Here is a 23,042-nt window from a genome sequence, read left to right as displayed (position 1 = left end):
TTGACGTCTCTGGCGAAATAATCTGTGCCCTGTTCGCAATAAAACGGGTTAATTCATACCGCTTCTTTTGTAGAGTCCATTGTTAACTTGCAGTGATCACTGTTAAAAATTATTGAAATCATTACAAAACCAAATATATAAACGCAACGAAAAAAATTATCTATTTATAATTTTTTCCTATATTGTACACCTCATTCATATAATAATGTCTAGAAAAAGTAAGTGTGATTTATTTGAATGTAATACTGCTGAATTATTAGTTACTAATTACAATAATTAGGTTAATACTTGGGATACAGATTTAATAATAATATGACAGTGACATACCAATTACTTATTGTTATCTGTTTTGACATTTAAGTATTATTGTTATGACGTTTTTATTGACATAAAATGGCTCAATAAATAATGTCGTAGTTACTTTATAGATTTTTAATTTTCTTCTAAGAATTATTATTTGCTTGCTTACATTTCTACTAGAAATGTCATTTATTTTGTGGCGATCGTATTCAAAAGCAAGAAACAATGTTTTATCATGTGCGAACAATTGCAATTCACTTTCATCGCTTTACACTTATTTCACTCGTACGTTTAGTGATGAGAAAATTTATGATCCAGAATTTAGTAACAGCACGATTTTAATAGAGAATGGATTCAACGTACATGAACTACCAGTGGTTGTAAGGAAGTTGAAAGATCTAGCAGATTTAAATGTCCCTCCGTCGATCGAAACTCCAAGAGCTACAAATGACTCTCTTAGTTATCATCTCATACAAGAAGAGTTTAAGCAATGCACGGATTTACGTGAAGTTTTTTCATTAATAACAAAATGTACCAAAATTACTCCAAATATTGCATTAGGAGCTATTGAAAGGATATATGACTTAGAAAAAGATGGAAACTTGTTTGTGCCAAATACAGAAAATATTCATATTAATTTTGCTAAAGGTGCTATATTAGAAAAATTGTTAAAAGTTGTTATGAAGACTGAAGATACCCAGACAATACTTAATGTACTAAGGACAAACTCATTGGTTATGGAACCTCATAAACACAAGTTTTGCGATGAGTTGTTTTTAAGGGTAATTGACAATAAGTTAACTTTAGAACAATTGTGTGACTTTGCACTGTTTCTTATTAAAAATAATAATCAACAAAAATATTCAGAAACTATTGATAAGTTGTGGGTCGGATTTGTTGATAAGGAGAAAGAGATTAATGAAACTAACATTGTGCAAGTCTTTGCAGTTCTGCCAGGATTGAGAGTCAGCAAAAAAACAATTGTAGCTTTATTAGAACAGAAACTATCTGAATTGTGGTCAAAAATCAAAGTTCCAGCTATGCAAGATATTATAAATATTTTCATTATAGAAAAATACTTTTCATTGCAGTCTTTCCCTGTTCTAGGACATTGGCTATATACAAATATTCATGCTTTGGATGATGATGAATTATTAGATATTATTACAAAGTTCACTCGGCTGAAGTACACAGATCAGCAAGTTGAGGCCGCTGTTGAAAAGTTCTTGAAACATAAGGGATCAAAAATCAAGTCACAGGTTTTAGTCATAGGTATTTTGAACTATTGTATGCAGTTTCAATTGTGCAACCAAAATATTCTCAATGTCTGCAGTCAATATTTTTTGAATAATAGAAAACAGGTGCCATCCAGTTTCTTAAAGTCTTTTATATACCCATTTGGATATTTGTACTCAAGTCCTAGTCCTGAGTTTTGGACATTAGTGGAAGATGTTCTTCTGGATAACTGTTACAAAATTAATACTGATGATCTGAGTTCAATTATTCTTTCATACATATACTGTGGTCAATACCCATTAAAGTTGGTATACAAAATATTTAGTCCAGAATATATAGCCAAAGTAAATAACAATGATGTTTTGAAAAAACTTCATTTAATTGATACAGCCTTATCTTTAGAGTGTAAGAATTATTCCGGTCCATTATTACCTAAAGATCAATGGTTTAAACCAGTGTTGCAAGACAGTAGGATTAAAAATATTGTAGAAAAGATTAAGGATAATATTTTATCTGCTATTGGTGGATCTATGGAATTATCAACAGCAATTGTATTGCCAAACTATTGTTCCGATGAAACATACTTAATTGATGTAATGTTGCACCCAGCAGGAAAAGGCAATAATACATTTAACTGGAAATCTCCAACTATAAGAAATGGTAGCATAGCCATTCTCATTCATCTACCTGACCATTATTGTTTTGATTGTGAACAGTTAATTGGTCCACAGATCATGAAGAAAAAGCAATTAAAAATACTGGGTATTAAAGTAGTTAGTTTAAAATACACATTACTTAGTAAATTTTATACATCTCATGATACAGTATCACTTGGAAAGTATATCACAGAAAGAATCAACAATGCTGAATCTTGCTCATGAAATTATCTTGGTTACAAAAGAAGTTACATTAATGTAAATAAACATGTTAATTATAATATAAAATGATGTGTAAGTACATAAAACATACATAGTTTGAGTATGTTCTTTAATATGTTCATAAGTTTGTTTGTAACATTGAACATTTGTAAAGTCACTTTTGCTCTTATAATGTCATGTTTAATGAGAGAAACTTTCACACATAAATTTTTACAATTTTAATGAAATTCTAACATTAAAATTTAGTATAAAATGAATGAGTTCATTTGTTAATGATTTTCTTTTACAAATAGTTTATATGTTAAGATTCAAATAATTTACATGTGTGCTACTGCACTGTATTGCCTATATCAAGAATTCATTCTTTAAGTAGATAAAAACATTGATTTATAAACAAACATTTGTGATAAGTGAACGAAACACATATTAATCGACCTATGGCCTGCCTAGTGATTATATTTTATCTATTTTGATAATTATTCTTATAAAGGTGATAATTCTAATACCTTAATATTAAGATTAAAAATGTATATTGAGTTCTATATTGTACGAAGATTAGTTAAAACTTTTAATAGAAAATATCACCAGCTTAAAGTTAGAATACTTGTTAAATTGTATTTTTATATTATAATACATATGTTTTTGAAAAATATTCAGAGTATTCATCAGCTTTGTAATAATATATAATATTTTGGTACAATTGTTCTGTTAAAATAAGTGAATTATTTTTCTAGTCTTATTTTAGTGATATACCAACATAATGTACAAAAATTCCAAAAATGTTTGGAAGAAAAAAATGTCATACTACTGAAATTTGTTTTAAAAAAACACAATTTATAATCAATTTCGGAACTTTTTCAAAAATCTTTGTCTTCCTGTCACTTCAATGTAGAAACATTATCTTGCGTTAGGTGATATTCTATAAAATATTGATTTTTAAAATAACTAATGTATCTGAAGGCTCCATTAAAGTACGACCATTGCAGAATAACGGTAACCCATTTTTTAAATATATATAGTCATAGTTATATCATAGTTTTTGGAAAACTTCATTTACAAGCGACGAATTTAGTGTTTACAACGATGTGGTACAGACCAATTGATTTATAGGATTGCTTAAAAATAATATATATCTACAGTTGTTTCCTTGTTGAGCTTAGTTAAAATGTTATACTAATCGCCATTACCAATACCTGTATATATACCAGCAAATTTATATGTAAGTCATGTGATTATTATATGATTACTAGCATAGATATGATAATACAAACATTTAATATAAATTATAACTCTTTCATTTAATCATATGCCTAAATATTTTTATTTCAATTACTTTCTTTTTTGGTTATAATTAGAATGCGCCTAGCGTTCTGTAAACGTAAACTAATTTGTGTTAAATGTTTAAAGTTGAACCTGACAGAAGGGAAACCGTGTATACCAATCCAGAATAATCGTGTTCTAGAAGTAATTTGATAATATTTATGTAGTCAGTCGAAAGGAAAACCAAATGACCAAGACGGTTTTTTTACGAATTGATGTTTTAATATTTTTATACAGACATATTTAGTTAGTTTGAATTAAATACAGTTAAAAACGAATGAGATATGTTTACCATGTTTTTTATTTTTATCCGTTGGAGCTTGAAAAATAAAAAACATGGTAAATATCCCATAATTAATAACTGTAATATTAAAAATAGCTATGTTAATTTAAAATCTTATAAATGAGATATGAATTTTCTTTTTCATTTCCATTGGCTATTAGAATATCATTTTGTCTGTCTGCTTAGTGCTTCCATATTTTTTTTCGTTTACAAGATTGGCATAGATAAAGATGTTTCTTTTAACTTAGAAACGTTATAGTTAAGGGGGTGTTAAATAAATAATTCATTCATTATTATAATTTATTTTATTATACTCATAACATTTTCCTTAAATTTACTCACATTCTAATTTACTAGAATTATTATTTGAATAGATAATTATTTTATTAATTTATTAGATAGCTTTTACAGTTGAAAACTTATGTAGTTTTTGATAAAGTTGTAGATCAAAAGGTTTAATTTAAACAAATTAAAAAATAATACGAATTTATTCTACATCACTATTCCTTTTTATTTTATTTGAAACAAAGTAATTTTTCATTTAGAAATGTTGTTCAGAAGTACACAATCATGATATTTGCATCTAGATTTGGGTAAAATCAAATATATTATTTCGTTTATTGATAAACATTTAGCTTTTATCAATAAAAGCTATAGCCAGAAATGAATACTCTATACTTTATAGCCAAATGGTGTATCACAGCAACTCTAGCTTGAAATATCAAAATTTTAATGAATGTGTTTAAACTTTACGCTGGCTCACAGCCTAAAATCTAAAATAGACAATTTTATTTATTACAAGACACTCGATAGAGTTAGGTACATTCATTAAATGTTTCATTTTTTAAATTATCCTAGTAATAGGTATCTTTATATAGATTGAAAATACGAACACGATATTTCTTTCTATTTGAAGTTAAGGTTTATCTATGTGCATTTCGTATGGTGTACAAGTATAAACTATTTTAGTCAACTTAATATTTCTACCACACAATATTTTTTCAAAATCTATTGTAAATATACCCATAAGTTCAATGAACTTTAAATCGTTTTATGTTCTTATGGTAACTCTACTTGGTAGATTCTATTAAGGTAATCTCACCGAATCTAATTTTTTTTAGATTAATTTTGAACTTTGGCACATAACAATGGTGTACTTGATGCGTTCGATTGAAAATTTTATTTCTCGTTATATAATCGTGTCAAAATGTTTTACTTTAGACAAAATTTATCTTTTCCATAGAATTTTATTTTTTCTTAAAACTTGATGTGCAAATCGTATAAAGGAAATGACGTTAGGTTTAATCTAACATCGACTCAAAATTTTATCAGTGCCTATTAATAGGCATAAAACAGTTGAATAGATTATTTATAAATATATTTTTTTTTTGTTTATGGTTTTGTAAAATGAAGATATGTCAACTATAACATTATAATGATTCTGTATATTTTATATCACTAAGTGATGAAGAACACATCCACGTATATATGCTTTACTATTTATAATCTTTTAAAGAATCCGTTAAATATATTGAAATTTAGTTATAGATATAATATCTACTTAATTTTATTAAGTGAAATCTGTTTATTCAATCCTCAAGTACCATTCCATTATGAACATCACAAAATGTATCACGTTAAAAATCACGGCACAATTATCTACAAGCATACTTTTTGTTGACAATCTATGGTCATTCATACTTCCTTCACATTGTCTATGAAATAATCCGGTAATGTTGTGACAGAATCATTCTTTAAAAAAACCGTTCGGTCGTTCGGGGCGATCGTTTTTGTTTCGATACAAGCCACGTTAAGCACTATTCCATCTCGAAGCATTTATAAAAATGCAAAAGGTTTTAATTATAGATGTTGTCAACGTTATAATCTGTCACTAACATTCGTCGGCTTTTCGTGGTTTTAGTTACAAGTACTTTAGGGCAGTTTTTAGTTAAATACATATAAGTTTTATATATATTAAATAAAATTATCAAAATATCAAACACTCTGCTGCTTAAATAAGGTTTCGTTAAATAAAGAAATAATCGATATATATTCTGTCACTGCATTATTTTTTTTTGCTTAGAGTTTATGAGTCGACATAACAATTTAATACTGTATGATACAGATAATATATATTCAGGTAAACGTAGACAGGTCCATTGCAAATTAGATGTCGTGTACATTTTTTTCATAACAGCGTTACTGCCATCGAATTATTTTAATTTCTATAATTCAGAGGATTTCATAATAATTAATCTAGTTAAATTTATAGTCTAATATTCGCAAAATTGATCATGCACTATACTTACCTATCTTTCAATCAATCTAATTTACTATTATTATGAAGTTTCGAATGATGAATTAATTTAGAATTAACTACCTAATCGCTTAAGGACTAGGAATTACAACATCGATTTCTATTTGGCAGTAACCTAATACTCGTTACAATAATTTCTTATATAATGACACCGAAATCATAAATTGACAATTTTACTTGATTAAGTATAGTAGATTATTTAGCCGAGACCAGGTAGAAATACGTTTTTGATTGAATCGTCTTTTTAAATTAAATTTTCAATATTATTCGTTTAAAATCGCTTAGCTAACATTGACTTTGGTACTTAAAAGATACTACGAATACCAGTTTATGGATTAATATCTGTCATTAGCAAGTATAAAGGTGAGAAGAAATTGTTACATTACTCTGTACTCAACTCAAAGTCGTTTCCGATAATGACAGATTTATATCAGTAATTACTTATAGTATCCGAACATTTCTTAATAGTAGGCCTTACAGCTAAGAATCTTGACAAGGAGCATAGTCCTTAAGTCGTTATATATAAGAAGAATTATAATTTTCTTATGAATAAAACACCCATTTTGTAAGTATATGGGTGTCAATTACATTATAATAGAGATGACACAAACATTATATAAATGATCACAGTAAGAAATCAGCTAACTACGCGAATGTGCGTAATAATTTTCAGGTTTCGACATTATGAATAAAAACTAAACGAAACAGTCGAATAATGTTCTACTTAACTATGAAAATTAAAATATATATATCTCTCATGTAAAATATACATTGTGTTTGTTATACTAAATCTGAAATAAAGTGATTAATAAAATAACGATTAAAAAAATGTAGTCAAAATGTTAACAAATTTTCATCGTCTGAAAATGACTAGACTAGTGTCTCTACAATGATCCGGGAAGTAAACATTTAAATTTCATCAATCTTCAGTCCCATGTTATATTTAACTTGAGCAGACAATATTCTTAGAACAAAATAACTATTTACAAAGTTAATTTAATTTAGATAACATATTCCATGATTGTAAATTATCTACAATTTCATCAACATTATAAATGTTATTATTAAAAAAAAATCAAAGAGATACATTAAAAATCTTTAGAGGCGTGTCGGTAACTTTAGTCAGATTCCCACTTACAACTAATCTAAATAGTAACGGAACAAACGTCGAGCTAACCTAAGTTAAGGCTCTTTAAGATTCACGAATATTTCACACATATGTATGTATACAACAGTGAATATATTTTTATTAATTAAATCACCACTAAGCATCAAATGTAACAAAATTTAGATCTAATCTAACATTTACACGTCAAACGAACATTAATATAATTTCAGTAGTCGTAAGTAAATACGATATATTATACAAACGAACTATTAAACATAATATCCAGACCGCCCTGCGATCATCCGCTGCAGGTTTATTATGCGATTGTTAATTTTACATAACGACCAACAAGACGCGATCTCGATCCGTTTAAGACCTTTTAAAACAGAGTATGAAACATTTACGAACATATCACGTAGACTTTTGTAAATTGCGTTCGAAGGCGCGAACGTTTGCACTGATAGTTCAACATATATTCCTGTAGTAAAAAGATTAATATTACGGAGGCGAGGATATACGCGGTGCGCGTTCACGAGTAGATAGTGATCACTTCGCGACCTCCTCCACGAACCATCAGCACTTTCTCTAGACCCTCCGTCAACACCTCCAGGAACTCCATATCTGTAGATTTAAAAAGTTTTCAAAATTAGCAAAAAATCTTTTATTTTGTTTCATTTTGACCCAGTCGTGAGATGACGTGGGTGTAATCGAAGATTGTGGGCTCAAACCCTCGGCTCTATTCCTATTTATATATCCGCTCATTTCGGCCAATGCTGTGTGACGAGATTAGATACCTATTTAATTTTTGCGTGAAAAATATACATAATTTATTTTAAGATTTTGTAACACAGTTTTGAATAGAAATATATCTCTATCTAAATATAGTGATTAAACTCATCAATTAGCCAACGTACAGTTAGATTCCCTCTCGAGTTTGGTGTCGCGCGGAGGGCCAGGAAGGTTCAGTATGACTAGTTGTGCGTCATGTGAGCGCGACACAATCACCTCGTTCAACTTCACAGCCGTGTGCATTCGTCGAACAGTGCCCTCGTCACTGTATCAAAAAAGTACATTATTCGACATAATATATAAATTGATACATTTTCTCTTTTAAAGTGCCATGAAGCAAAAACATTTTTTTTTGAGTTAGCGTGCGACTGAAATTTTTAACTTGTCAAAAATAATGTCCATAATAATATGAATTTACTTCAAGGGAATTTAATGATCAGAATAGGATTATTTCAGGAAGTGTGATAATGGAAACTCTTTCTAAACTATTGAAAAAAGTTTGTTGATGTTTAGTTAGTAGTTTTAATTTACTCAATTAAAAACTAAGGTAATTTTAAATTTAATAATAAAAAATAATCAGTGTTTCAATCAACAAGACATTTAATTTGTCATTAGTTTGTTAGTTAGCCAAGCATATTATTGCTTTTAGCCTTCTCAAGAACTTCTAAAATATATTGATATGTTTTGTTTAAAAACTGGTGATGGTGACCAGTCGGTGCAAATGAGTATTACCCCTTTCACATATTTTAAATTGCACTCTTGCACAATCGCAAAAGGTTGTTCAATTTCGGCGCTTACTAAAAACCTTAAGCTTTTTCTCTAATTTTACTCGGAGTCGAAATTTCGGTTTGACACCAACTATTACTGAGATTTTAGCAGTATAAATTCAATGTGTTGCTAAGTAACGGAACACATTGTTTTACCCCTGTGTTTGAAAAACACTGGCTGTCGAAAGAATTGTAAAATGGGAACAAAGCTTTATAAATTAAATATAGATAGATGCTTTGGTAGAGGAAACATATTGATATTACACTCTTTTATTCTTATTATTATTTAAAATGATATATAATATCTGAAGTTTGACTTACGGAGTAATGTTGGGCATGTTGGGCTTGGGGTTACCCACGTCGCCGTTGGGGTTGCCTTCCTTGTGCTTCTCGGCGTCAGGCGGCGGCGACTCACACTGCGAGCGTTCATCGGGCGAGTCCCACATTGAATCGATTATGTGCAACAAACTACTTCGAAATTCGTCCTAATATTTACCCCAATTTTTTCATCGTTCCATTTCGAAATTTCGTTTAAATTTGTTCGTATCGCGTACCGAGCGTTGCACATGACGGATTCAAGGCGAATGAAACACGGGATGTCATATATTATTTAAATTGTAAAACGATCACTGACTACTGACATTCAAACATCCACTCTTAGCTAATGTGGTATGAGAAACTAAAGTGAACAAATCAATGTGAATGAACTAATTGCAAACATATGACCACCGTGTGTAAATTCGCTAGGACTCTTTATGATTAGCTATGCCATGCATAAGTTGACCAACATAATCATAAAAGTAAAATGATTAAGCAGTGCAGTAGTATCAGTTGATAACATTTCATTCTCTATTCGATTACTTTATTCAGTTATCGAAAGCAATATTTAATTTATTTCAACAACTGAATAAAATCGAATATTATCGTCTATGATTGTGGTTATATATTTTTTTAATATCAAAGACTAAGGTGCTTTAGCTCGGTGAATAATAAAAAAAAAAAAAACAAAAATACGAAAATGTAAAATAATAAAACGCTGCGATTGATAGAACACGAAAAAGCAAATGATTATTTTTTTTTGCTTGAAGAATTGGGGGTTTTTAGTTAACTTTCAGGACTGTTTTAAATTATTTCGAAAACAAAAAGAAAGGAATTATGATTCAGGTAAACCCATTCATATCCTTAGATTAAATAAATGCAAGTAACTTGTTATATCTTTCATATAAATATTATTCTCTCATTAATTGTGTTAATTACATTATTAAAGTGGTTTAGAAGCCTTTTTGCAACCTATCTCAAGTCCAATAGAGTAATTACAGCTAGCGTACCACATATTATATTAACTTTATAAACAATCACCTTTTCGTCCTTGTCTTTGTCATCGTTCTCAGCAAGAGGAGGAGATGGTGCATCATCAGGGGCAGGGTCGGAGCCCGGTTCAGCGAAACGGACCTTGCTAGCCGTTTTGATATCCGCATGGTGGTGGTCTACGATAGCTTGTACCTATAAAAAATATCTTTTAATACTTTGTCGTTATAGTTATGATAATTTTACTGTAAATTAACAGTCTTACGTACATAAATGACTACGGAATAAGTTTTCAAAACTTTTTGAAAATATCTAAAGTAGAAAACACTTACATATTGTCTAAAACACATATTACTACCTTAAAAAAATCTAAGTGTATTTCTTGTACATTTATTTACATCTAATTTGAAGAAGTGCACCACATTAAGAAGAATAATATTGTGATATGGTTAAAAAATATGTGGTAAATAAAAACAGAGAGTTAACACCGAAAGCCAACAAATGCTCAGTGAATGTTAAGCGGTAGAGCGGATGAGGAGGAAACTTTTATAAATCAAATGATAGTCAGAATCATTAATATTTGGCATTGATGACATGAATATAAATAAACATAGAAGGCAATAAAATGGTCTAAGATAATAAAAGCAACTCGAAAGCAGAGATTAAGAAATAAGACCCTCAGTAATGTAACGATAAACAACCGTGAAGCCAGGGCGTAATGACGATGATATGGAATGCGAGAACTAATGATAAAATATTAGGGAACGAATAAGATCTAAAATGCATATTAAAAGTGGACTCGATCGAGGGTAAAGTATCCAGTTTACCAGAGGCAACTTCTCCTCAGCGTTTTGTTCACGATAGTCCACCAAATTTTGCATCTGTATCGGCAGCGATAGACAAACGGCATATTAATTATTTATAACTTTATATTGTGAAGTTGAACAAGCCACGCTTCATTTGTACAAATACATAGCACACTTAATAAATACACAGCTAACATGATAATTTTAGCTTTATATCCACAATGATTTTAGTGATTAATATTATCTATTAATATCTATTTCGTTTCAACTTACCATTCCGAGGGTCTCTTTCTTGTTTAGTCTGAGTTCACGTAACATTTGATTGCGTTGCTCCATCATCAAGGTCCGTTCGTAAGTGTAAGCGCTGATATCGCTGTCAGTCTGAAATTTTGTTTAATACATTTTATTTATTTTTCGTCTAAAATTGTTAGACAGACAGGCAAATGTGGCCCAAAGGTGGCCCACCTATTAGTAAGTAATCACCATTACCCATAGACATTCCATAAAACGCCAATGTGCCACTAAACTTGAAAACTATGTTGTTATGTCCCTTGTGTCTGTAATTACACTGGCTCACTCACCTTTCAAACCAGAACACAAAAATAATAAGTCATTCTAAAACTAAGTGCTGCTTAGTAGTAGAATGTATGATGAATAGTTGGTACTTAGTCTAACGGGTTTGCACAAAGCCCTACTATCACTTAAATTAACCGTTCATGTGTTTATACCCGGATGAGCAATATACCATATTAAAGTTATGTAAACATGAGTTAATCACATTAGATAAATCAATATGGCTTCATAGTTAAATAATGTTCAATATTTAATGAGAGCTATCGTTACTAGTAAAGCTAATTTTTCTGGTATTTAATGGTTATCATAGTAGTCAGAGCCGGATTTAAAGGTCTGGAGGCCCCCGGGCCACAAAGCAGTGGGGGCAATCATCAAAACCGCAATCATCGGTTAAGATGCACGCGTTCTAACCACTGGGCCCTCTCGACTCTTTACTAAATACTGACAATAATTTTATTATCATGAATTAATTACTTTTTTTATTTCAATCACTAAGCTATGATTTATTTACTTGTATCGGTAACTTTTAAAATATTAAATAATAACATTATTATATTTATATTTGTAAACTTGCTGAAAACTGTGGCCCCCACTAATGTGGAGGCCCCAGGGCAGTTGCCCCGGTTGCCCTCCCCTAAATACGGCCCTGATAGTAGTGACAGATAATTGTTAGAAAACATTCTATCTTATTTACCATTTCAACGACTTCTACTTCTGCTTCCAGGCGTAGCTGGTAGAGGAACATCTTTAGGTCTTTCTTCATTTGAATAGAATTATCTTCAATCTGGGCAACAGTGAAAATACGCATTTTGCAGTTCTTCCAAGTACGATGTTGTTTTAGAAGGAATGGTAGTAACATCAGCATACCACCATCGTGAACAATCCACCAGATATCTATGTTACCGGACACCTACAAAAATTACACAAATAGATAAAGAAACATAATTTATTGTGGAGCTACGTAAGAAAATATATTTTATGTCCTTAATATGTAATATATGTCTCTGGACTGTTAAATACCTTTTCAGTTGAATCAGGGAAGAAGTTGATCCCCTTGGGCACTAACATTGCCATTCTCGCGGCCGTGACAGCTCTCACGGTGTGTAGGAATACTTGCCAAGTGCGTTCGTCTTCTGATTGCCGCCAGCCATACGGCCATCCCACAATCACCGTATTGGGTTTTAATCCACCAAGACCGGTTGTTTGAACGCTGATATTGGTGTAAAAAAAAAACAAATATAATCAATGCGAAAACACATAATCTCATTATTTGGTCCTAAAATACCTATTTTTAGATGATATTTGTAAAATTATTGGTAAAAATGCACTTACAAGTGACTTAAGCCATCAGAAATACTATGAGATACAAGGACATCGACGAATCCTTTCACTTTTTCTTCATCCATGCACTTTCGTAAATTCTGCCTGGCCGTAGACGCTTCGCCTGCCCGGCGTGTAAAGTCTCCACCCAAGACCGATACACAGACTGTAAGACCTTTACCTGTTTGGGAAATTTGAGAGATATAAATATTTAATATCATATCCGAAACATATTTTAATTTGTTTACTAGGTCCAAAAGTATTGCGTCTTACCAGCTTTTAATTGACTGGCAAAGGCAAGCATTTTACGATACTTGGGATTAAGATCATCATTCAGTTTTGCAAGTACAAGAACTTGTGGGCGCCAGTTCTTTGTATGCGGAGGGCCTTGTTCAAGACGCAGTAAGGAGTAACGAGCAGCTGAGAGGGCTAAACCACGTAGACCATCACCCCACTCTTTCTCAGCACTGGAAAATTTCAAAACATTTTAATTTTGTATACGATTTCCTATAATTTATACGAATAATATTGTATCTTGATCTTACCCTCGATATTCAATATATTTGTAGATAAGTCCCGCCATACCCATAGCGATCAGAGCGTAGAACCATGACGTCATGAACATAATAGAGATGCACAATGTTAAGCCAGCAAGGGAAAGAGACCTAGAATTTTTAAATATATTTCGTTATAGCAATTTATTAAAACTTGAAATATTATACAAAATTTAATCAAAAAATATACTTACCAATGATAATATCGGAATCTTGGACGCCAGTTTGGCGTTTTAAGCAAAGTTTGTAAGGCGCACGCCAAGTTGACGAAACCGTAGCACATGAGGAAAAACATCGAAAGAAGTGGGGCGAGGATATCGACGTTGCCGAGTAAGATGCCGCATTGGCAGATCAACATTGTTAAAAGTAAGGCCCTGTGGAATTATTTCATTTATTAAAATAATTTCAGTTATTTGCAATGGCACGCTTAATTTTAAAATTCTTAAGTATTTTTTAGTTTAAAATAAAAATGTAACCTTGTAGGTTCGCCTCTGCTCGAAGAAACGGCAAAAGGAGCGAGAAACGGTATGATTTCATCTTTAGCTATCGCTTGAAGTAAGCGTGGAGCTCCAGTCAAAGATTGTAATCCTGCACCAAGCGTGGAAAGGAATGATCCAATCAAAATAACCCATTGGTTAGGCCACGCCATATTAGCTACGACTAGTTTCCCGCCGATAGATTGACCAAACCTGAAAATAAAATAAATACCGTTGCTTAACTAGTCGAGAAATAATTACTAGATATGTAAAAAGAAACGTAAATATCATTTGAATTGTTAATAAAGAGTTATATCACAATATATAACAATATATTTGAAGTTGATAAAATATTTTACTAACTTGTCACGGAGTAACAAATTGTCCACAGTTCCAGCAAAAAGTAGCACACAAGACAAATAAACAGTCGATGTTGTAAGGATAGCGCAGATGGTACCGATAGGAATACTTTTTTGGGCATCAGCCAAATCACCAGAACGATTAGAACCAGCCATAATCCCTAAGGAAAGAAAAACAATGATTATTGTAATGTCCTTTTTTCTATTTATCTGATAATAAGTATTATGGTATACCTGTTACAGATGGGAAGAATATTCCAATTAATATCGTAAATGTAGTCGTAAGATCAGCGTAGATCTGGTTGTATGTAGGACGTTCCATTTGTTCGATATCATCGGGTTCTTTTCCATATGCGACATACTGACCGAGTTGTAGAAATGAATCTTGCAAGTTATCGAAAAATACTCCGCTTGATAAACCCTGTTATGAAATTTAAAACAAAGTTTTAGATAAAGAAAAACAAGATACCGGTAACGAAATAATTGGATTTTAGTAAGTACCTTAATGCCTTGAACGACGCTAACTTCGTGTGTTTGATAGTAGGGATCGCAAGTATTATTAGCACAAAATAGTTGGTGTAATTCACCGCCGATATCTTTAGTGCAGTTGTCAATATGTATGTCTTTCAATAAGCGCTTCCCAAGAACACACATCCTAAAATATATTTTTTAAGTTAGTCATTTGAAAAAATGCATAAATAAGAATATTAAGGACGTAAGTTTTTAATCTTACTGAAGTTTATCGTTGCCATTGAAGTTGACGAAAATACCGGCATAGACAGCTGTTATTGAGAGTATGACACAGGCTAGAGCGATCGTTGCGAATTTATTTACGAACTTCACCCCGACAAATACCACCATGCCCATAATAAGCAGTAGCCCGGTGCCGTACACTCTGAAGTTGTTGTACATCGCTTCTGGATCCTTCGTGAAGTCGCCGAATATGGACATCCATGGGGCCATGTACGTCTAGTAATCAGAATGTTACATTTTAAATTAGAGAAAAATACTTACGACGTTAGTCTGGGTATAAATATAATTATATTATATTTGAAACTATGTTGGAGGTCTGTAAACGTATTTCACAAAATTAGATTATGGATCGAATTGAATTCCACTTCTACGTGAATAATTTTATGAGATCATAATATTTTCGTCTATACTGCAGAGCCTGCCGTTTTATGAGTTTATGCTAAAATATATGGATGATCGGTTTTATAATGGATTTCAGGTATCATACATTTTATACCATTATTTATCACTTACAGTACAGTGCGTTACGTTTCAATTTTCCCATAATTTTAAAGTAAACAAAAGTTTGCCAATGTCAATTTGATAGTTACTCAGAAACACTCGCTGTTGTCTTTATGTAAATAATACATAACAACCATTAACTAAATGTTAGCTTTATTTACTAATGCAATTGAAAAGTTATTGGGATAGAAACGTAAATATTTTTAAGATTAACATAATATAAGAAAATATCTTACCAAAACGATTTCAACAGCTCCAACGATATACATAGCCGCGGCTAGCGTTGTGCCCGTGTAGAATAGCATTCCCACTGCGCCTCCACACTCAGGACCCAATGAGCGCCCGATCATAAAGTATGACCCGCCAGCCGGCACCACCCCATTTGTAGCAATAGCCGACATCGATATCGCAGTAAGCATCGTCTACGAGTAAAAGGCTCATTTTAGAAAAACTCGATAAGAGGTCTTTTTTTTGTAAAATAGTATTTTTTTACCGATAATGAATTATTAATAATAAAAATTCAAATAAATATTGAGATGTTAAATAACAGAAATATGAATAAAAATTAAGTATTTTTTACCGATAATAAACTATTAATAATAAAAAATCAAATAAATATTGAGATGTTAAATAACAGAAATATGAATAAAAATTAAATATAAAATGTTTTATAGGTATATGAAAAACTAAAATTTAAACGACAATTGATACTAACCGTACAACAGCAGATAAGCACAATCAAAAATCCCTGAATAGCTCCAGCCGTACCAACTACCCATGTTAAACGAATGAAGAGTATAACGCCGAAGATATTCTGGATGCAGGGAAGGTATACGCCAATAAGCGTGCCCATGCGTGCTGGTGGTGCCGGTTTGGGAGCATCTGGATCAGCTGCTGATGCAGTTGGTATGGTGTTCGAGTAATCCGCCAGAGAACTAAGGAATGTGGCCGCTCGAGGTCGGTCTTCGATTTCCTCCTGTGAAGAGATAGAAAAAAAAACAACCTTAGTATTTAATTATTTTTTGAATTTCGAAAAAGGATGATGAATGTATAAATTGGAACATTTATTAGTTTTTTATATTGCCTTATGATATACAGTATAAAATGTATTATTTTATATATGGAACCGATCAGGTATTTCCAACCATACAATAAAATTCTTCAATTTAAATTTTTGTATTACGTTTTTCTCGTTGATACGAGATTTACCTGAGCTCAACTTTAAAGTGATCGTTTTTTATTCACGAACTATTTCCATCGTTCACCTTAGACGGCGAAATGGTCCTCAGACCCGGAAACGTCGCTTACATCGGCCTCGTTTTATATATAAAACTAAGTATGCTTCGAACGACGTACTTTGAAAATTGTGAAATATCTTCGGACGGGATTTTTCGTACATTTTATATAGATTATACAGTATTTCTTCTTTTATGAGGTTTATTATTTATAATTTCAGTCTTTAGATCATTTTCCATGAAATTTTTATGGTAGTATTTATCTAAACTTTAATTACCGTTGACTATAGTTAAACTGAAAACGATTTGTCATTGTCTAATAAATGAGAACCTGGTTTTTATACCTATAATTTAAGCAAAAATAAAACTAGTGTTTAAATCACATAGTATTCTATATTCTATAGAAGTTATGATTGAAAATTGTATTAGGAGAGGCAGACCATAACACTTGGTATTAAGATTTATCTTTATCAGTAATCAATCTATAAACTCAAAAATACAATTTAAATTACTCATAAAATTACCGTTTGCTAATGCTCTCTCTTTATCTACAATGTATATTTTCATTGTACAATTAAAACAAAATGTGGATATCCTATCTAAAAGTATCCGTTGCTTTGTTTGAAACACGAATTATAAATCATGAAACGTTTGAAACCGGCGACTGTTACAGCCGTTGTAAATTTTCACTTGCAATAAAACAGCGGGCCGTAACACGAGTCATTTATTACTCAGCTTCTTCTATTTGTTTCCATTTGTCCTGTCACCGTTACCCACCACTTTATTTAAAATGTGGATCTCTTTGGGATTACCGGTGTAATCAAGTCCATTCGCTCAGTATTCGATACGAGTGTATTGAATAAATTCAATACGTAATCGTTATTAATGGCCTTTTAGTTAAATAATTTATTTACTATAAGTCAGAGAAATAAATATTTATATGTGGTTTTAAATAAACGTAGCTCGAACGGTTTTGAGTTGGTTTCAGAATATATAAGATTTTTTTTTATTTAATATATTTGTTTTAAGAAATTAAGGGTCGAATCTTTGTTACTAATAAGCTAGTGAGTTTCGTAAGCAGTTCGTACAGATGTAAAGCTACCACATTTCGTTTACCCCTAACTGTCCGACCAAGCGTGACCGATCGCACGCGCTGCTACTTTAGTTTGCCTTGTGCCGTTATAATCTTAAAAAACTCTTCTAGGATAGTAAATGGAGAGAGATGGACCATCCGTAAATAATTTTGTTGCTCAAATAGCTAAATAATTTTAAAATAGTTTAGTATGTATATGTTCAAATATAAATAGGAATTAAATTACTCTTACGCTCGGTTTTCATACTATCTATGAAAACTTTTTCTCCTTTCAACTGTGTCTTGTCTCTATGTCGTTACTTTATAACGTAAATCAATACTGGATATATCTTTATGAGTATTAATATTTTAAAATTTCGAACAAAGCCACGCAGTATAATAAAGAACGAAGACGTCGAGAACACTAAGTAATTTATTCGCAAAGCGTAACTCAAGAATGCTTGACCCCTGTGAGTAGCTCGGAGCACCATTTCATTTCTTTTGGTATTGATGGCTCTTGGGCTTTGCCGCGGCCTCAACTTGAGAACCTCAGATAATCTACGAAGGTCGCCAATATCCGCCCTTGACGTTTATATATAATAGAAATTTTGTAACGAGTACATAATATCTTGGAATATTAAGGATATACATACTTCTTTCATATTGAATTCACGAACTCACGAGGGTACTTGAAATCATTTTTAAAACATAAATCTGAGGAAGTATTTCAAATAACTTACTTTCTAATTAATTTGTACCATCTTAGCACAATATGTTAAGAACAGATGACGTTAGAGAAACAGAAAAAAATGTGCGACGGCGGTTTATGGCATTTTCTCACAGACAAACCTTGGTGACAAAACTTTTGTAAGAGAACAGAAATGTGTATTTAAATAAATAGAAATCTATTAATTTATTATTATATATTTATATATTACTATATATATGATATAGATGAATGGAAAATGGATCATCTGATCAGTGATCAACACAGCCGATAGACTAAGGCACTGTAAGAAATATTAACCATTCCTTAGATCGCTAATACGCCACAAACCTTGGGAACTAAGATGTTATGTACCCTGTTGCCTGTAGTTATACTGGCTCACTCATCGTTCAAACCGAAACACAATAATATTAAGTATTGCTGTTTGGAGGTAGCATGTCTTGTAAGAGGGTCCTTTGTCCAAGCCCGTGTGGGTAAGTATCAACTTACCCACACGGGCTTGGACAAAGGTCTACCACCAGGTATTATGGTGTGATAACTATAATATGTAAATAAGACTAAGTCAACTCTTCTTCTTAAAGATCATCTTCTTTCGAAGGTCAGCGATCATTAAGACACTTCTTCGATTCAACTTCCACTAAATCAATAATAATAAGAATTTTCTGTTAAATCTAGTCAAAAACGCGTTATAAATAAACAATACTATGGAAACCTAGAGCCATATTATGTACACATTATAAGCCAGTCATGAAACCAAATACAATATAGCAGGGTTTCATCTAGGTAAACGAATTTACGCGGAAAATACTTATCAATATTTCCGAAAGAATATTATACTACGGAAAACGGGGTCAGTGAAATTGCATCGACTTTCAGATAAACGGTTTGGACAAGAGTTCAATTATTTTCTCGTTTCAAAACATTGTAGCGCCAATTTTACGCGTTTTGTATATAGTTGAATTTATAACGGTAGTTTTTACAAATTGAATTTACAATGTCGTATAATCTTTTGTATTGGGATAAATGATTACTTATATAATAGTTTGATATTTTACCGTATCTAGTTACTAGAATCTGAGATCAAATCTCGAGTCTGGCCAGAGTTAATGGGATTTTCTGTCAAGAAATGTTGTGGTTCCTAGAGTATAGAAAGCTCTGAATACACATAAAACTCTTGAGCGTGTCTCTGTAACTCGAATTGTGTCTCGAATCTTATCAAAGACACAAAACAGAGAGTCAACCTGTACTTGCGGATACACATGATCTATCTCTTATGCAAGAAACGTTCAGGGTCATTATTAAGACATTAATCATAAAATGCGTTGACTTTCTATTTAAGCGATGTAAGATATAATAAATTAAAATATTAGTATTTTTAATTCAAAGTTAAATTATTGTATATTTCACTTATATATTTTTAGCTTAGTTATGTCAGCTTATTTCGGTTTTGTATTAAAGAGCCTGGAAGCAATCGTTTTAGCCCTAAAACCTTTTACCCTCCACAAAGTAGCCAGTCGATAGTAACCATTAGCACACAAAGGCACCTTAACTATTTTATAATTGAAAATGGTTGGGCGTTTTCCGGGATTTTTTACGAAAGAGTAATATTATCATCTCGAAAACGTCTTTAGTTGTACATAGTAAATTATAGAAAATTAAATAACTCACATCCGTTTTAATGTTACTTATGAAATTTGTTTTGATTATTACAAGACAATATTTTGTTAACCTCAATTATTAATAAATCAAATAAAAAGGCTGAAAAATGATCAACAGTATAGGAAATTAACAACGATACGATACATAAAATTAAAATTTAAAAATCGAATATAGGTTGATATAATTGGGGTCAGTGCAGTGTCTAAACTACATGGATAAGAATTGGCAAATTTTTTGCGACCGCCCGACTGCCTGACGCCAACATAATAAAAAAAAATACCAGTCTAACTGTTTTTCTATTTCGTCGCCATTAAATAAAATACACAATCTGATTTTATAAAAAAATTGCTCTGAACTGCTTCTTGACAATAAAATACCGATTAACTTGATATTAGGGCTTCATTCAATTTTAGATACTGAGTTATATTTGACATTATTTTGCCAAACTTGACAAAATTAGTGATCTGAGTAATTAATGATACAAGAGAAATAATGTCTTAGTTGTAAAGGTTGGTGACTCATTGGCGATGACAGAGCTAATGTATGGGCACCCTTTACCCTCCATCATAAAAAAAAATTATTATCGGTGAGCAAAAAAATTTTTCTCTTTTAAATTTCTTAAAATTTGTTCATTATTATTGTTGAAAATAGTTCCGCAGAAATGTTAAAGAATTCAATGTTTGACTACGTAGTCTGCTTCGTAGATTGTTGCCTGCAGCTGAAAACACTTGCAGGGTCTACGACGGTTGGAATCCATCTCGACATTCTCCATAATCAAAGAGGCTCATTACTCGTCGAATTTATACTATTTATTATTGTATTGTGTAATTCATGATCTGGATATTCCATGCTTTTATCAATTTCCAGACATATTTTTTTCTTTTGTATCATTTGGGTGAAGTTTACATATTTGTGTAAATTTTGAAAATTCTAATCTGTTAATAAAACATTCCTAAGGCCTATAAACATTGACTTTTAAAGTTACAAAAATTAAATAATAATTCAAAAATCAACACATATCACTTCCTTCGGTTCAAATACTACCACGGATTCGCAAATCCAGACCTGACGAGAACCGCCGATGGAAACTCAGTAAGATATTTTTTGTAAAAAATATATTTTTCAAATGATAAATTATTCAAAGCAGACCGCTTTACCGCAGACGATCGTTTCATACCTAAGGCATCTATAAAGTCGTTAATGTTATTATAATAAACTTCAGTATACAAACGTTCTTTGAAGATTTTTTTAATCTTTCTAGGGCACTGTTGTAGAAGCATATACACTGTCCTATAAAAGAATCGCTAACCCTGTGTACAGGAGTAACAAGTTTATGTCTGTGAAAAGCTTGCATCGCAATTTTATCGAAAATCCATTTACGTATGTATAGCGGACATTCATTACATTATGAAGTATATATTGAGAAGCATCAGTTAATAATTGTATTTCCTTTTTACTTCGAAGTTAACTATTACCGTGAACCCACGCGTAGTTCCTATATACACGACAAAATCATATTTAAATTTTGACATTATCCAAAAGTGAAAACGAATGTAACTCTTTATATAGGCGGGCATTGAATTTATTTTATTGCGAAACAAACTTGCACTCTAAGTAAGGACATTTTTGCCTAACACTTGATAAACAACACAATAAACGAAAGCGAAGCCGTGAGCTACTACTAGTACTCATTAATCTACTGCTATATGTACTGTGCCATGTTAGTTCTGTGACTACATATAAGACCGTAGATCCCAGGTCCTGGACTTAAAACCCAGGTTGGGTAGGAATAAAAAAAAAATAGAAAATTGGAAGTATCTGTGTGTGTAGTGGAAGTGTTGAAATCACGTAAAGTGCTAGTGCTGTGCGTGATTTTCGAGGAGCAGCCGAGGAGCCAGGGAATAGCTAGTACACCTGTGTTTGCTGACATATTTGTGAACCACATATATTTCTTCCTTAGTTGGTTAGTCTCTTTAGAAATTGGCTTGTAGGTCGAAATTGTCCCGGAGGATATCATCATAACCGATATGAGATATTAGGTTGAATCAAAAAATTGTATAGTATCACAATGTCTAAAGGCATTTCATCTTAAAATGCGTAAATTAGCTCATTTATTTGTATGGAGAGTGACTTTTATTTTAATTTAAACGAGCGCTATAGACATGCTCTCGGTTCGCTTACAATTCCAATTTCGATTACATTGTACTGGCATATTATGATGGCTTTAACGCGGATTCAGGCGGATCCCGCATTCAATCTCGCTTTTATTACTTTTTCTTACAGTTTTAAAACGGCTTTAGATAAATTTATAGCATAATAATGTATAATAAGACAAGCTGAAGTAAATATTAACTTTATTTTCTATTATGTCCGGTGAAACTCGAGTTACAAGATGGCGTTCATTTTCGAGATAGAAATATTCGCTGACTGTACGAACAATTTGAAAATCTATTTTAAATGCAATGCATTTATATGCAATATAAAATTGAAATTTCTTAAAGTTAAGATAGCGTAAGATCGAAGAAGTTTATTCATGTAAGAAATTGGGTCGTAGCGATACGATGCTACGATGCCTTGAAGAGATGCTACGAGCGCGATACGAGCGACTACTATTGCTACGATAGGTCAGTAACAGATTGCTGATCTAAAAGCGTTTTGCTGGCGTTGCTTAATTTGAAGCGTATTGGTTATTTATGATTCT

The 23,042-nt window shown here is 31.7% G+C and overlaps 2 protein-coding genes across 9 annotated transcripts in view; one reads left to right on the top strand and one right to left on the bottom strand.

Annotated features, from left to right (window-relative positions):
* The first annotated feature begins 371 nt into the window (after positions 1 to 371).
* On the top strand, positions 372 to 4,313 carry LOC124543542 (FAST kinase domain-containing protein 3, mitochondrial-like). Its single transcript, XM_047121807.1, has one exon. The coding sequence runs from the start codon at positions 483 to 485 to the stop codon at positions 2,415 to 2,417; it is 1,935 nt and encodes a 644-aa protein (XP_046977763.1). The 5' UTR covers positions 372 to 482; the 3' UTR covers positions 2,418 to 4,313.
* Positions 4,304 to 23,042, bottom strand: part of LOC124539311 (solute carrier family 12 member 4) — a 448,925-nt gene continuing 430,186 nt past the window's right edge. For 6 of the 8 annotated variants that reach the window (XM_047116952.1, XM_047117691.1, XM_047118444.1 and 3 more), the window contains 19 exons: positions 16,364 to 16,624; positions 15,885 to 16,070; positions 15,128 to 15,363; positions 14,896 to 15,049; positions 14,629 to 14,815; positions 14,399 to 14,555; positions 14,036 to 14,248; positions 13,754 to 13,933; positions 13,551 to 13,670; positions 13,279 to 13,472; positions 13,018 to 13,186; positions 12,706 to 12,895; positions 12,380 to 12,595; positions 11,386 to 11,493; positions 11,134 to 11,187; positions 10,358 to 10,501; positions 9,320 to 9,483; positions 8,357 to 8,496; positions 4,304 to 8,063 (listed from right to left, as the gene is read on the bottom strand). In XM_047116952.1, the coding sequence (XP_046972908.1) occupies positions 7,972 to 8,063; positions 8,357 to 8,496; positions 9,320 to 9,483; positions 10,358 to 10,501; positions 11,134 to 11,187; positions 11,386 to 11,493; positions 12,380 to 12,595; positions 12,706 to 12,895; positions 13,018 to 13,186; positions 13,279 to 13,472; positions 13,551 to 13,670; positions 13,754 to 13,933; positions 14,036 to 14,248; positions 14,399 to 14,555; positions 14,629 to 14,815; positions 14,896 to 15,049; positions 15,128 to 15,363; positions 15,885 to 16,070; positions 16,364 to 16,624 (3,165 nt within the window). In that variant the 3' untranslated portion in view covers positions 4,304 to 7,971. The remainder of the gene's footprint in view (positions 8,064 to 8,356; positions 8,497 to 9,319; positions 9,484 to 10,357; positions 10,502 to 11,133; positions 11,188 to 11,385; positions 11,494 to 12,379; positions 12,596 to 12,705; positions 12,896 to 13,017; positions 13,187 to 13,278; positions 13,473 to 13,550; positions 13,671 to 13,753; positions 13,934 to 14,035; positions 14,249 to 14,398; positions 14,556 to 14,628; positions 14,816 to 14,895; positions 15,050 to 15,127; positions 15,364 to 15,884; positions 16,071 to 16,363; positions 16,625 to 23,042) is intronic. The other 2 variants (XM_047120923.1, XM_047119874.1) reach the window with 2 other exon arrangements.

This window comes from Vanessa cardui, chromosome 1 (assembly GCF_905220365.1).
Source record: "Vanessa cardui chromosome 1, ilVanCard2.1, whole genome shotgun sequence".
Taxonomy (NCBI): domain Eukaryota; kingdom Metazoa; phylum Arthropoda; class Insecta; order Lepidoptera; family Nymphalidae; genus Vanessa; species Vanessa cardui.
The sequence above is the reverse complement of the archived record's forward strand: the minus strand, read 5'-3'. Positions and strand labels throughout refer to the sequence as shown.

What these genes read in the sequence shown, in the direction of transcription:
- LOC124543542 (XM_047121807.1), top strand. Translation starts at nt 483, where the DNA reads ATGTCATTTATTTTGTGGCGATCGTATTCAAAAGCAAGAAACAATGTT.